Source organism: Python bivittatus, unplaced genomic scaffold (assembly GCF_059951505.1).
Source record: "Python bivittatus isolate LINGU-HERP-01145 unplaced genomic scaffold, Pbiv_v1 ctg000650_np1212, whole genome shotgun sequence".
NCBI lineage: Eukaryota > Metazoa > Chordata > Lepidosauria > Squamata > Pythonidae > Python > Python bivittatus.
The window spans coordinates 2,785,483-2,799,523 of NW_028277093.1; the positions used below are offsets into that span (position 1 = coordinate 2,785,483).

The 14,041-nt window shown below is 47.1% G+C and overlaps 2 protein-coding genes and 1 pseudogene across 2 annotated transcripts; all 3 read right to left on the bottom strand.

Annotated features, from left to right (window-relative positions):
• Positions 1-605: 605 nt before the first annotated feature.
• On the bottom strand, positions 606-6,874 carry LOC148214508 (uncharacterized). The gene is made up of 5 exons (XM_088151253.1): positions 5,800-6,874; positions 5,450-5,576; positions 5,184-5,266; positions 4,684-4,810; positions 606-3,074 (listed from the first exon to the last, which is right to left on the bottom strand). Exon 5 carries the CDS (start codon positions 2,648-2,650, stop codon positions 797-799), a length of 1,854 nt encoding a protein of 617 aa, XP_088007379.1. The 5' UTR covers positions 2,651-3,074; positions 4,684-4,810; positions 5,184-5,266; positions 5,450-5,576; positions 5,800-6,874; the 3' UTR covers positions 606-796.
• Positions 4,228-6,225, bottom strand: LOC148214509 (zinc finger protein 202-like). Its single transcript, XM_088151211.1, has 5 exons — positions 5,800-6,225; positions 5,450-5,576; positions 5,184-5,266; positions 4,684-4,810; positions 4,228-4,262 (listed from the first exon to the last, which is right to left on the bottom strand). Exons 1-5 carry the CDS (start codon positions 6,223-6,225, stop codon positions 4,228-4,230), a joined length of 798 nt encoding a protein of 265 aa, XP_088007337.1.
• A 2,645-nt stretch (positions 6,875-9,519) lies between the features above and the next one.
• Positions 9,520-10,995, bottom strand: LOC148214510 (uncharacterized; annotated as a pseudogene).
• Between the last annotated feature and the right edge of the window lie 3,046 nt (positions 10,996-14,041).

Genomic DNA, 14,041 nt, shown 5'->3' on the forward strand with positions numbered 1-14,041 from the left:
TGTAGGACCCGAAGAGGTGATAAGTGGATATAGAAAGAAAGAAAAGAGAGAGAAATCCACCTTAGACCTTAGAGAAAGTTAAATTTCTGCAGAAAAGCAGGGATAAACCAGTCTTCCAATAAAAATCTGGTTTAACAACAATCTGGGTAACCCTAATATCTCGCTGCAGATGAGATTATATTTGAGGCATTTGCTTAGCTAGATGACATCAAGTCCAGCTACACTATACCTATTACACAGACAAGATCTTGGCCTCCCTCCTGTAACTTGAAGCTCTTCCAAAGCTTTCCTATAATTGGCTGGTGTGGGTCTTCCGGGCTGTGTGGCCGTGTTCTGGAAGTTTTGTTTCCTAACGTTTCGCCAGCATCTGTGACCGGCATCTTCAGAGGGCAGGAGCACAGACAGGAGCAGTCTGGGCACAGAGAGAACTGCTCCTATCTGTGCTCCTGCCCTCTGAAGATGCCGGTCACAGATGCTGGCGAAACGTTAGGAAACAAAACTTCCAGAACACGGCCACACAGCCTGGAAGACCCACACCAGCCATCGTATTCTGGCTGTGAAAGCCTTCGACAATACACTTTCCTGTAATTCCTTCATTTGGCCCACCCATCTTATCCCCTCCCTTCCTCTTCCTTCACTTTCATTTCCTCTAAACATAATCCAATTCCTTTCCATGTTGGCATGATGATCAAATGGAATCACTTAAGTTCTTTCCACACTGCATGCATATATATGGCCTTTCCCTCATGACTCCTTTAACAAGAAATTCAATACTCTGGATGAGGCTCATTCCATATTATATGTTGGCAAGTGGGTTCTCCCTTGTGTGGATCCTTTTATGAAAAGAGAGGGAAGTGCTCTGACTGAAACTCTTTCCACACTCTTTGCACTGATATGGTTTCTCTCCCGTGTGGATCCTCCTATGTGAAGTAAGGGAACTGCTTGTACTGAAACTCTTTCCACAGTCTGTGCATTGATATGGCTTCTCCCCAGAGTGGGTCCTCTTATGTGATATCAGGGAACTGCTTGTATTGAAACTCTTTCCACAGTCCCTGCATTGATATGGCTTCTCACCAGAGTGTATCCTCTTATGTGAAATCAGGGAACTGCTCGTGTAAAAGCTCTTTTCGCAGTCTGTGCATTTATACGGTTTCTCTCCTGAATGGATCCTCTTATGGGAAGAAAGATGACTGCTTTGAGTGAAGTTCACTCCACAGTCCATGCACTGATATGGTTTCATCCCTGTATGGATCCTTTCATGGGAACAAAGAGAAGCGCTCTGGCTGAAACTCTTCCCACATTCCATGCACTTATATGGTTTCTCCCCCGTGTGGATCCTTTTATGGGAAGTAAGGGAACCACTAGTGGTGAAGCTCCTTCCACACTCTGTGCATTGATATGGTTTCTCCCCTGTGTGGATCCTGTTATGGGTGGTAAGTTGACTACTATTAGTAAAGCTCTTTCCACACTCCATGCATTTATATGGCTTCTCCCCTGTGTGGAACCTTTTATGAGAAATAAAGGAACTCAAGTCTCTAAAACTCTTTCCACAGTCCATGCACTGATAAGGTTTCTCCCCTGTGTGGATTCTTTTATGGGAAATGAGTTCACTGCTCGTACTGAATCTCTTTCTGCACTCCATGCATTGATATGGTTTCATCCCTGTATGGATCCTTTCATGGGAAGTAAGCGAAGTACTCTGGCTAAAACTCTTCCCACATTCCATGCATTTATATGGTTTCTCCCCTGTATGGATCCTTTTATGAGAAGTAAGATTACCACTCCTACTGAAGCTTTTTCCACACTCCATGCACTTGTATGGTTTCTCCCCCGTGTGGATCCTTTTATGGGACATAAGATCACTCCTAATTCTAAAGCTCTTTCCACACTCCCTGCATTGATATGGTTTCTCTCCTGTGTGGATCCTTTCATGGGAAGTAAGACCACGTCTCATTGTAAAGCTCTTTCCACACTCCATGCACTTAAATGGTTTCTCCCCCGTGTGGATCCTTTTATGGGAAATGAGATGGCTGCTTGTACTGAATCTCTTTCCGCACTCCATGCACTGATATGGTTTCATCCCTGTATGGATCCTTTCATGGTAAGTAAGGGAAGTGCTCTGACTGAAACTCTTTCCACATTCCGTGCACTTATATGGTTTCTCCCCCGTATGGTTCCTTTTATGAGAAGTAAGGGAACCACTTGTGGTGAAGCTCTTTCCACAATCCATACATTTATATGGTTTCTCTCCTGTATGGAACCTTTTATGTGAAGTAAAGGAACTCATGTCTCTGAAGCTCTTTGTGCACTCTATGCATTGATATGGTTTCTCCCCTGAGTGGATCCTTTGATGGGAAGTAAGATTACTGCTCATTCTGAAGTTTTTTCCACACTCCATGCATTGATATGGTTTCTCCCCTGAATGGATCCTTTGATGGGAAGTAAGGTTACTGCTCATAGTGAAACTCTTTCCACAGTCCATGCACTTATATGGTTTCTCCCCAGTGTGGATTCTTTTATGGGAAATAAGGGAACCACTTGTGGTGAAGCTCTTTCCACAGTCCATGCATTTATATGGCTTCGCCCCTGTGTGGATCCTTTGATGGGAATTAAGATCAATACTTGTATTGAACCTCTTTCCGCATTCCATGGATTTATATGGTTTTCTTTGGGGTGGGTCTTTTTATGCAAAGTAAGATCATTACTTGTATAGAAACTTTTTCTGCACTCTGTGCATTTATATGACTTCTCCACTCTATGGATTGTTTTATGGGTATTAAAAGTACTGCTCTCGTTAAAGCTTTTCTCACTCTTTGGACATTTGTATGGTTTTTCTATCTCGATCCTTTGATGTAAAGCAAGACAGAGATTCAAAACATTATTTTTTCCATGTTCTCTGCATTCACGTTGCTTCTCTTTATAGAAAATAGAGAATTTCTCCATCCTATTGTTCAACTGATTTTCCTCAGGCATCTTTGGCTCCACTTGATTGTCCAATATCCCTTCTCCACTTTCAGTTCTTTGCAAGGATTTCACACCTGATTCTTTATAATCCTCAGTGTCCTGCCTGTCAACTGTTTTGAATGAAAAGAAAGAAAGGAGAAAATTCATGAGATGTTTAAGGCACAAAGTGAAGGCGCCATTACATCATATTAGCCACATTTTTTATCTCAACACTACTGTACCAAGATTTTTCCCTCTAGGCTGCATGGTCCTGGGAATATGTCTGGGGCATTGTTTCCTACATCTCTGATCTTTCCTGTGAGGTTATCTCCAGAATGTTGGACTGCTTGGAGGCAACTGAGGTATGATGTCCCACAGGACTCCATTATTTTTTCCCCAGCCATTCAGTGTCCATAGGAAACCTATGGGGAGGAGCATTTAGAATTCTGGAGTGGGATATCACCCGTTTTATTACTTCTTAGCATTTAGGTTCAACTGTGAGGGAAGACAAGTTGAAAATAAATCAAGAGAAAATGGAGGTAGTGTTTCTACAAGGAAACTGGATTTAGGTACTGGGATTCAGCATGTTTGAGATGAGGTTGCCCTCCCTTGAAAAAAAGAGGTCTGCACTGCAAGAGTGTTGCTTCATCCTTAGCTGTCCCTGCATTTGTTGGCAGCCACACAGAGAACTCTTTACTAGCAGTAACACCTTTGAGATAAACAGTGGGAGAATCAGGATATCCTGTGCCTAACCCTTTTTTCTCCTCCGCCCCACCCAGATATTGCTTAAATAAGCTTTCTCTACCTGAGCAGCTTCTCTCTCCAGCCCAGGCTTCTTTAATAAGTGCTAACCAGTTAACAAGCTCAGCTCTGTGACCTTAATTAGTTGATCAGAACCCTCCCTGTGCTGTTGTTGGAAACTGACCAGAACTTAATCAGTTTCATAACTGAGGGCTTTTTCATCTCTTAAAGTGCACTAAGCCAACAGCCAGAGCTAGCACATTCCTCTCAATGTCTATTCTCTACTGTGTGCCTGTTTAATCACTTGTAATCTCTTGCTTCACAATAAATTTAAATAGAAATACTAATTTCGTTCTTGCTAATCATCCCAGCACCAGGGTGAGGATTCCAAAGGTTTGGGGAGTGGGGAAAAAGGGATATAAGATTTGCCCTGCAAACAAGGCTTCCTCATGGGTTGAATTCCATAGACCATCCTCGCTGTTTGGGCTCAGCCGGCTATTTGGGGATGGATTTATAATTTCTTAATAAAGTTTCTCTCTGGGGTTAGTTCTCGTTCTTTAATATCTGTCCTGGAAATCCTAAATTAAGCGTTGATGCACAGGTTATCAGCAACACAGGATTTTCAAAGCTATCATTATAGACAGAAAAACAGCAATGCAAAAGGAGCTTCTAAGGGAACCTGCAAACCCAGATGAGGAGGATTGGAAACTGTCTGGGAAGGTACTTGTTCCTCTTTCTGGAGACAACATGAAAATGTTAGCCCTTCCTACTGGAACAAGTGGGAGAAGCAATTATTATTATTAATATTATTATTATTATTTTGATTTATATAGCCACCAATCTCACATATGCGGCTCTAGGCGTAATGCACGGTTTTTTCAGTCCTCTGCTGAAAAAGTACAGACCTGAACCTCCTTTGAGAAATTCATAAGCTGGTTATTTTTGACCAGAAAATAACTTCCCCACTTATTGGAACCCAGAGCAAAAGGGATCCCTTACCCATAGAGTCCACATTCTTAGCATTTTCCAGCATGACTTCTCTGTACAGAGTTTTTTGGTCAAAATCCAGCAGAGCCCACTCCTCCTCAGAGAAAAACACAGTTACATCTTCAAAGTACACGGGAACCTGAAGTACAAAAGCATTCTTTGTTAATGTACAGTTCCAGAAAGTATTTGCAAATTCTCTATCCTAACGACCAATTTTGCTGACTCTGTAGGACCTTCAGTCCCATTCAGTGGTAGCAAGCCTAATATAGTCAACTCCTGAGACAAGGTTAGGGTGCAACTCAGACTCCAATACTTCCTGCAAGGTTCCTTCATCGAGCAAGTATTGGGATACTCCTATATGACATTTTAACATTGGGAGACTGGTTATGTTCTGAAAAACTGGTTAGATGGGAGCTAATCAACTAGCTCTGGAAATGGACCATTATGGAAACAGTTTCATGCTCCTTGAATAAATCATGTTTCACTTTGGGAGGCAGGGATCTTCCCCCTACCTGAGCTGGAAGTACAACCGCTGTTTCTGCTCTACCACAAAGAGGGGATGTTTCCACCGGCATGATCACTGTTGTTCCATTTTCTGAGAGTGAGATAAAAGCGGAGGAAATGCTTGTTTTAAAAACAGCTGGAAGAAAACTACGCACAAAGGCCAGTCTTGCACGCAGATCTAAGGTACTCCTGTAAAAGAAACTCATGAATAAGAAGAGTTCAGGCAGTGCATACTCCTGAGGACTCCAATACATGAAAAGGAATGCTCTTTTACCTGATGGTGGGATCTGAGATGGGTCCTCCTGGGAGATCCCCCCCAAGACGGGTTTCTGAGGGGCATATGACACATCCCCTAATGCTTTAGGCGCTTGGGTGGCCACCTCCATGAAGAGCTCTTGAACCTGAAATAGGAGCCAAGAGAAAAGAGAACATCACTGCCCCCTGCCCCAACTTTACAGCCCCTCTGGAAGAAGGGACTGGGCTTCTTACAAGTCCTTGGAAATAATCAGGGTGAGGGAGGATGGAAGCATTTATCTAACAAAGATGCAATTTTATTAAAATCCTGCTGAATATATTAGAATGGAAACATTTAAGAATTCATTCATGTTGCTTTTATGGTCTCACCTGCCGCTTTCGCTGTATCTTCTGCTCCGCACGGCTCGGGAGGAAGCCTTCGGCCAGGGCCACCGCCTGGGAGCTGGTCTCTGCTCCGCGCTTCCAGACCCAGCTCTCCATCTCTGGGGGCAGGATGGCCGGGGACTGCTCCAGGACCACCAGGCCCAGCATCTGAGCTTTCCCGCGCCCTTCCTGCCTCATCCACCGACCGTACAGGTGGTGGAGTCGGCCGCATCCTCCTCGGAGTCCCTCAGCCTCCTGGCGGCAGAGCTCCCTGAAAGGGCAGCCCTGGACGGCCCAACGGGGGGCTGCTTCTTCCGGAAGGTTCGGCCTGGGTCTTGCTGCTTCTCCAAAGAAATCCAGAGGCTCCCCTGAACCTGCAAAGCAACTTTCACGCGGGGGAGCAGAACGGCAAGGAGAGCCCCCTTCAGCCATCTTGGCGGACGAGGGATCTCTCCGTCCCCTGGACGACTAGATTCTTTCCATTCAGCGGGAAGGGCGCTCAGTTTCCAGGCCGAGAGGAGAACGAGGAGAGAGCCAAGAGTCCAAGGCACTGACAGGAACTTTCTTTCTTTCTTTCTTTCTTTCATAGGAAGGAAGGAAGGAAGGAAGGAAGGAGGGGATTTTTTGGCTGGCGCCAGCAGGAAAACGCGAGTCCGCCCCGAGGCTGCCCCTCGCCCGGGCTCCGCTGCCCAAGAGAGGCGCGCAGCTCCCTCCCGGAAGGGTCTTCCGCCCCGCTTTGTTCCAGGCTCGGCCCGGGCTTCGGCCGGCGGGCGCGCCGCTCGCTGCAGAGGCGCCCTCGGCGTGGGAACGGCCGCTTCCGGCCTCCGCTGCAAACCGCGGGCGAGGCGCTGCGCGGAGCAGAAGCTCCCCGTCGCCTCTCGGCTGCACCCGGAAGCCCGGCGGCGCGTTGCGAGAGGGCGCCCTCTGGCGGGCGCTGCCTGCGGGCGGGTGGGTGCCCGGGACGCTGGCGAGGAGAGGAGTCGCCGGAGCCTGAGTGGGGGACGCCCGGCGGGGCTTTCCTCCTCCTCGCGGAAAACCATCCCCGGCGCACCGCCGCCCGCCCGCCCGCTGCTCTTGAGGAACTCAAGCTGCAGACCGCGCGGAAATCGGACGAGAGCGGCCACCAGACGCCTTTCGCAATCAAACGCTGCCTCTCAGAACAGCGCACGGATGCTGTAGGAAGTGAACTTGCTGAGCGGGAAAGGCGCCGAGAGACGCGATCTTCTGGAGGAAGCGCACCGTGGAAAAATGGCACGTGGAGCAGTTTCAGTCCTCGGTGCGGAAGGGGCAACCCTGTGGAAAGGGTTGGCAGAAAGCTTATCTGTCTTCCATAGGTGGCCTCACAATCACCCAGCTAGCATTCCAGCAGAGACCTGGCGCTCACAGCTGTGTCCCTGCTCAACTGTTCATTTTCAAGTCAGTCTTACAAATGAAGGTATTTGAGGGCGGAATCCTCACCTTCGTTTCGATACTTGGGGTAAGCGGTTGCAAAAATGTCCCAAATACACCCCATTGCATATGAATCTATCTGACGCACGGGTGGCATCAACTCAGGCGAGACCCTGCCTTGCGACCTGTTTCCAGTAACAAAGTGCAGGCCTTCCAGAGGTCTTGCGGTTATCTCCTTGATCCTCTCCAGGCACTTCGTTCCCTTGTTTTCCTCCTTCAGCCTTGCCAAGAGCAGCCATTTTTTCCTACTCCATCTCTTGGCTTGTCAAGGAAGACCAGGCTAGGAAGCCAACGCCAGGAAGGTCAGTACTGCTTTTATTGTCCAGCTGTAGGACCAGAATCTGGCCGTCTGAACGTGCTTCCACCGCCCATCTTTGTGTCAAATGGGGAGAGGCGTGTAGGACACGTTTGCTCAAGTTTCTTTCTCAGGCAGGGCCGCCCGTTTATCCGACCGCAGAATTTTGCGAGTATCTTCGATCCAGTAGCTGGACTGGGCTCCTCTCGAGAAGACCTGTGGGGCGGCATCCCTCAGCACCACCGTCGTTTCACCAGGAGGAGAAGAGCGCCTCTGCCCACTTCGCCTCTTCCTCCTGTCCTTCAAGGCCTGTCCGCTGCCCTCCACACCATCCTACCCTGCCATCGCACACCCAACGTGTGTGACAAGAATTCAGGAGTCTGCTTGAACCTTTTTGCAACTAACCACTTTATTAAACGCCAAGATCAGGCCCCGGGTCCCGGGCCAGCAGTCCGAGGCTGCCTCCGGGCCGAAGAGAGGCGCGGAGCAGGGCAGGCTTTCGTGAGCCTCGCCGGGGCTTGCAGGGAAACAGCCGGGCGGAGCTGGGGCAGGCGGGGACCTGACCATGGCCTCCTCGCCCTCGCCCCCCATTTGCAGCTGGGGCTTCCGCGAGAAAAGCACCCCGCCCCCCCCCCTTCGTCTACCCTGGGCTCAGGAAGCGCCTTCAGCCTCTCGGGAACCTCCGGAGGCAAACCGGGAAGACAGAAGGGGCTTCCCTGCCTGGTGTCCGCAGGGCAGAGGCGGGTCTGCCTGAGGCTGCGCAAGAGGCGCGCAACGAGGAGGATCCGCGCCCCGCTCTCCTCGCAGCCCCCGAGCGCGGCGGGGCCGGACCTCGCTGACAGCCAGGGCTCCGGGCCGCCCGCCCTCCCCAGGGCCCCCGAGGGCTAAAGGGAGCGAGGGCCTCTCCGCAGAAAGGCCGTGCCGAGGTTGCGCTGGCCCTCCCCGCCTGCCCGTCCGCCCGCCCGCCCGCTCGCTCCTTAGCCGCCCTGGCGGATTCCCGCGGGAAGCGGTTCTTGGGCGCGTCTCGTGGACCTCTGGGACAGAAACGGTCGGAGGGGCGGAGCTAAGAGCCCTCCCTGCCCGTGAGGAAGAGGCGAAGTGGGCAGAGGCGCTCTTCTCCTCCTGGTGAAGCGAGGGTGGGGCTGAGGGATGCCGCCCCACAGGTCTTCTCAAGGGCAGCCCCGTCCAGCTATTGGATCGAAGATACTCGCAGACCCTCTTGCTGAGGAACAGCCCCTGCTCTGAGGGGATTAGCGGTGGCGGCTGTGGTACCTGTGGAGACGCTGAGGGAGAGCAAAATGGAGGTCCTGACGGAAAGACAAGTCAAGGACAGTGAAAGACGTCGAAGTCCCAAGTGGGAATCCCGCTCAAAAACATCAGGTTCTGGGACATTTGCCTCCGGAAATGCAGAAATGTGGGGAAATTCAGGGGTGGAGGAGGAAACCTTGGAGAAAAGCGAAGCTTGCTAGGGAGAGAGGTGGCAGCTACATTTTGGAGCAGAAATATAAAGCTATTTTAATATAAGTAAGTGTGAAGAGAAACACGTAGTTCATGAAGGGCTAGAGAACAATTAAACAATTCTCAGAAATATGAAATACAAGCCATCAAAACTAAAGGGTCTCCTGAGATTATAAGGAGAATTATCTTGAGGTAATAAAAGGACAGAACTGACTGAAGAAAAAATATGTGCGAATGGAGTTTTGGCTAGGAAAGGCGTAACCAGTTCCAATTTTGTGGGAAGTAAGGCTTGATGAAGCTCTTTCTGCACTTGGAATGCATATGTAAGAGTCCTCTGGATGCTTTTAGGAGAACTAAAGGAATGGTTCTACTTGGGTTTTCTGCACATTCCATCCATTTCTATAGTTTATCTTCTGTCTGGAGGTACCTATCACAAGTACCTGTATGCAGTTTGTGAAGCTGAAGCTCTATCTACACTCCAGGCATGCATATGATTTCTCCTTTTATATGAAGCAAGTTCAGTGTTTTTGAGCCTCTTTGTACATTCCCAGGATTTATACAGCGTCTCGATGGAATGAAAGAAGGAAATCTCTCTTTGTGCAGATCATTCCATGTTTCATACATTTCTATGGCTGTCTAGTATGGATTATTTTATGAGAGGTTGGCCACTCTGTTTAAAGTTCTTTCCACATTCTATCTTTATATGGTTTCTTTCCTGTATGGATTCTTCTATGGAAAGTAAGATTATCACTTCTGTTGAACTCCTTTCTGCATTCCATGCATTTATAGGGCTTCTCCCTGTGTGGGACCTTTTATGAAAAGTAAGGGACATCCTCTGACTGAATCTTTCCACACCCTGTGCATTGATATGGTTTCTCCCCTGTGTTAATCCTTTTATGCAAAATAAGGTTACTGCTTGTACTGAAGCTCTTTCCATATTGCAAACATTGATAAGGTTTTTCCCCCAGTGTGGATTCTTATGGTAATTAAGGTAACTGCTTTTACTAAAACTCTTTCCACACTGTGCATTGATATGGTTTCTCCCCTGTATGTAAAAGGATATGGATCCTTTTATGTGAAGTAAGCTCATGACTCAACCTGAAGCTCTTTCCACACTCCATGCACTGATATGGTTTGTCTCCTGTGTGCAATCTTTAATGGGAGGTAAGCTGATCATTGTGTTTGAAACTTTTTCCACACACCAGGCATGCATATGTTTTTCTTGAGTGTGAATACTTTTATGAGCAGTATGCTTGTGTTGAAGCTCTTTCCACATTCTAGGCATCTGTATGGTTTTTCTCCTGGGTGACTTCTTTTATGAAAAGTAAATTTTGTGCTGCCTTTGAAATTCTTTCCAGAATCAAAGAATTTATATGGTTTCTCCCTGGTGTGATTTTATTTATGAAAAACAAGGGAACTCCTCCTGCTGAAGCTTTTACCACACTCTATGTATGTGTATGGTTTTTCCCCCGTCTGAATCCTTTTATGAGCAATAAGGTTACTGTTGATGCTGAAGCTCTTTCCACACTGAGACCGCTGATGAGGTTTCCTCCCCTCTATGAATCCTCTTTTGCAGAATAAGCTCATTGCTCAATCTGAAGTTCTTTCCACACTCCATGCATTTATACGGTTTCTCCCCTGTGTGGATTTTTTATAAGCAGTAAGGTTACCATTCTCGCGAAGCTCCTTCCACACTCCATACATTTATATGGTTTCCGTCTTGTGTGGAGCTTTTTGTGGGAACTAAGGAAGCAGCTGTCACTGAAACCCTTTCCACACCCCATACGTTTGTATGGTTTTCGCACTAAATGAATCCTTTTATGGGAGGTAAGATTATTGTTCTGCCTGAAGCTCTTTCCATGTTCCATACACTTAAATGGCTTCTCTCCTGTGTGGAGGCTTTTATGGGAAGTAAGGGAATGGCTGTCACTGAAGCTTTTTCCACACTCCATACAATTACTATATGGTTTCTCTCCAGAATGGATCCTTCTATGGGAAGTTTAGATATCACTGTGCTTCAATCTCTTTCCACACTGTCCATTGATATGGTTTGTCCCCTGTATGGATTATTTTATGGATAGTAAGGGTACTCCAGTCATTAAAGCTTTTTCCATGCTTCATGTATTTATATGGTTTCTCTCCAGTGTGTAGTGTTTGATGATAAGTAAGGCTATTGCAGTGACTGACTAAATTTTGTGCTGCCTTCCATGAATTTAGTGCAAAGATGGGCATGATAAAGGACAAAAAAGGCAGGGACCTAACAGAAGCAGAAGATTAAGAAGAGGTGGCAAGAATACACAGAAGAACTATACAAGAAAGATCTTAATGTCCCTGATGTCCACACTGGTTGTGGTCACTGACCTTGAGCCGAACCTCCTAGAGAGCAAAGTCAGGTGAGCCTTCGGAAGCATTACTAACAACAAAGCTAGCAGAGATGACAGTATTCCAGCTGAATTATTTAAAATATTAAAGATGCTGCTGCTAAAGTGCTGCACTCAATATGCCAGCAAGTTTGGAAAACGCAACAGTGGCCACGGGATTGGAAAAGGTCAGTTTACGTTCCAATTCCAAAGAAGGGCAATGCCAAAGAATGCTCAAATTATTGCACAATTGCACTCATTTCACATGCTAGCAAGGTTATGCTCAAAATCCTACAAGCTAGGCTTCAGCAATACATGAACCGAGAACTACCGGATGTACAAGCTGGGTTTCGAAGAGGCAGAGGAACTAGAGATCAAGTCGCCAACATTCGTTGGATCATGGAGAAAGCACGAGAGTTCCAGAAAAATATCTACTTCTGCTTCATTGACTATGCAAAAGCCTTTGATTGTGTGGATCACAACAAACTGTGGCAAATTCTTAAAGAGATGGGGGTACCAGACCACCTTACCTGTCTCTTGAGAAATCTGTATGTGGGCCAAGAAGCAACAGTTAGAACTGGTCACGGAACAACCGATTGGTTCAAAATAGGGAAAGGAGTACGACAAGGCTGTATACTGTCACCCTGCTTATTTAACTTATATGCAGAGTACAGCCAGGCTTATATGAGAAATGCCAGGCTGGAAGAATCACAAGCTGGAATTAAGATTGCAGGGAGAAATGCATGTCAGAATCTCCAGCAATCAGTCTATCAGCTTTGTAGTTGCTTGCTTCATTTCTCTCATTTGTTTAGTAAGGGGGAAGGGGGAGCACGGAAGGTAAGAAACGTTCACACAGATGGACTGTTATCTAGGGGCAGGAATGTGCAAGGTTGCAGCAACATGAGAACTCAGCACTGGCCAAGGAGAAGGAGGGGTGAACAAGTGGGTAAAAGTAGAGTGGAATGTGTGGGCTTTTTAGTTTCAGCAATGCTTTGAGGCTGCATGTACATCTCAATAAATGAAGTTCTTTTTGAACCTAACCTAGGTTTCAAGAGATTTTTCTTCGTTGGGATTTGAACATCGTAGACCTGACACATCAACAACCTCGGATATGCCGTCAATACCACCCTAATGGCAGAAAGTGAAGAAGAACTAAAGAGCCTCTTGATGAGGGTGAAAGAGGAGAGTGCAAAAGCTGGCTTGAAACTCAACATTAAAAAAACTAAGATCATGGCATCTGGACCCATCAATTCCTGGCAAATAGAAGGGGTAGAAATGGAAGCAGTAACAGACTTCATTTATTTGGGCTCCAAGATCACCGCAGACGGAGACTGCAGCCATGAAATTAAAAGACGTTTGCTCCTTGGGAGGAAAGCTATGGCAAACCTAGATTGCATAGTAAAAAGCAGAGACATCACCTTGCCGACAAAGATCCGCATAGTCAAAGCTATGGTTTTTCCAATAGTAATGTATGGCTGTGAGAGCTGGACCATAAAGAAGGCTGAGTGCCAAAGAATTGATGCCTTTGAACTGTGGTGCTGGAGAAGACTCTGAAGAGTCCCCTGGACTGCTAGGAGGTCAAACCAGTCAGTCTTAAAGGAAATCAACTCTGGCTGCTCATTGGAAGGATTGATAATGAAGCTCAAGCTCAGATACTTTGGCCACCTAATGCGAAGAGAGAACTCTTTGGAAAAGACCCTGATGCTGGGAAAGATTGAAGGCAAAAGGAGAAGGGGGACAGCAGAGGATGAGATGGTTAGATAGCATTACTGAAGCAATGAGCATGAAACTCTGCAAACCTAGGGAGGCAGTGAAGGGCAGGAAGGCCTGGCACAATATGGTTCATGGGGTCACAAAGAGTTGGACACGACTTAATGACTGAACAACAGCAAGAAGTGCTACAGAAGCTGTACCATCATCCCCTGTGAGTGAGACAAAGGAGACGGAAGGATAGTTTTTTAAAAAAATGGTTAATAATATCTGGGAAGGTATTGAATAAAAACTCATCCAGTTTGAAGCTACTTGTGTAATCCTTCCTTACTTGGTGAGTCATTCTGTTTGATTCTCCTGGGACAGCTCTGAAAAGCGTGTCCCTAGAGAGGGATCTGGTGGATCTCTCCTCACCTTGGGACCTTGCACATCCACATACATGAACATTCCCTGCATGCAAACACCAGTGAGGAAGAAAGGCAAGTTTGGAGCTGGCAACTAGAAAAGGTGGCATTCTCATCTACCACCAACAGTCCATCCTCTACATAAATGGGGATGGAGGACGTTTTTGAGGAATCTCAATATGAAATCTCTCAATGTTAGGAATTCCACAAATCCAGGTACAGAGGGATTTCACAAAATCAAGAACAAGGTTTCTTCCTGGATGAAATATTCTCTCATCTGTTTTCTTTGTCCTCTGCCTGACCCAGGAGGAAGCCTTCTGCCAGGGCCATTGCCTGGGTTCTGGTCTCTGCTCCACACTCCTGAACACAGCTCTCAATTTCTATGGGCAGGATGGCCATGAACTGCTCCAGGACCACCAGGTCTAGCATCTGAGCCTTCGTGTGTCTTTCTGGCTTCAGCCATTGAGCACAAAGGTGGTGGAGGTGGCTGCAAACTCCTCAGGTTGCCTGAGCCTCCTAGTAGCAGAACTCCCTGACATGCTGGTACCAGACGTCCTAAGTGAGGGTTTCTT

Excerpts from the sequence above, each read along its gene's own strand:
- LOC148214508 (XM_088151253.1), bottom strand. The coding sequence starts at position 2,650 with ATGGAATGCGGAAAGAGGTTCAATACAAGTATTGATCTTAATTCCCAT.
- LOC148214509 (XM_088151211.1), bottom strand. The coding sequence starts at position 6,225 with ATGGCTGAAGGGGGCTCTCCTTGCCGTTCTGCTCCCCCGCGTGAAAGT. Across the intron at positions 4,811-5,183 it reads CGGTTGTACTTCCAGCTCAG|GTTCCCGTGTACTTTGAAGA; the intron begins GTAGGGGGAAGA and ends TTTGTACTTCAG. Across the intron at positions 4,263-4,683 it reads TAAGAATGTGGACTCTATGG|GATTTCCAGGACAGATATTA; the intron begins GTAAGGGATCCC and ends CGCTTAATTTAG.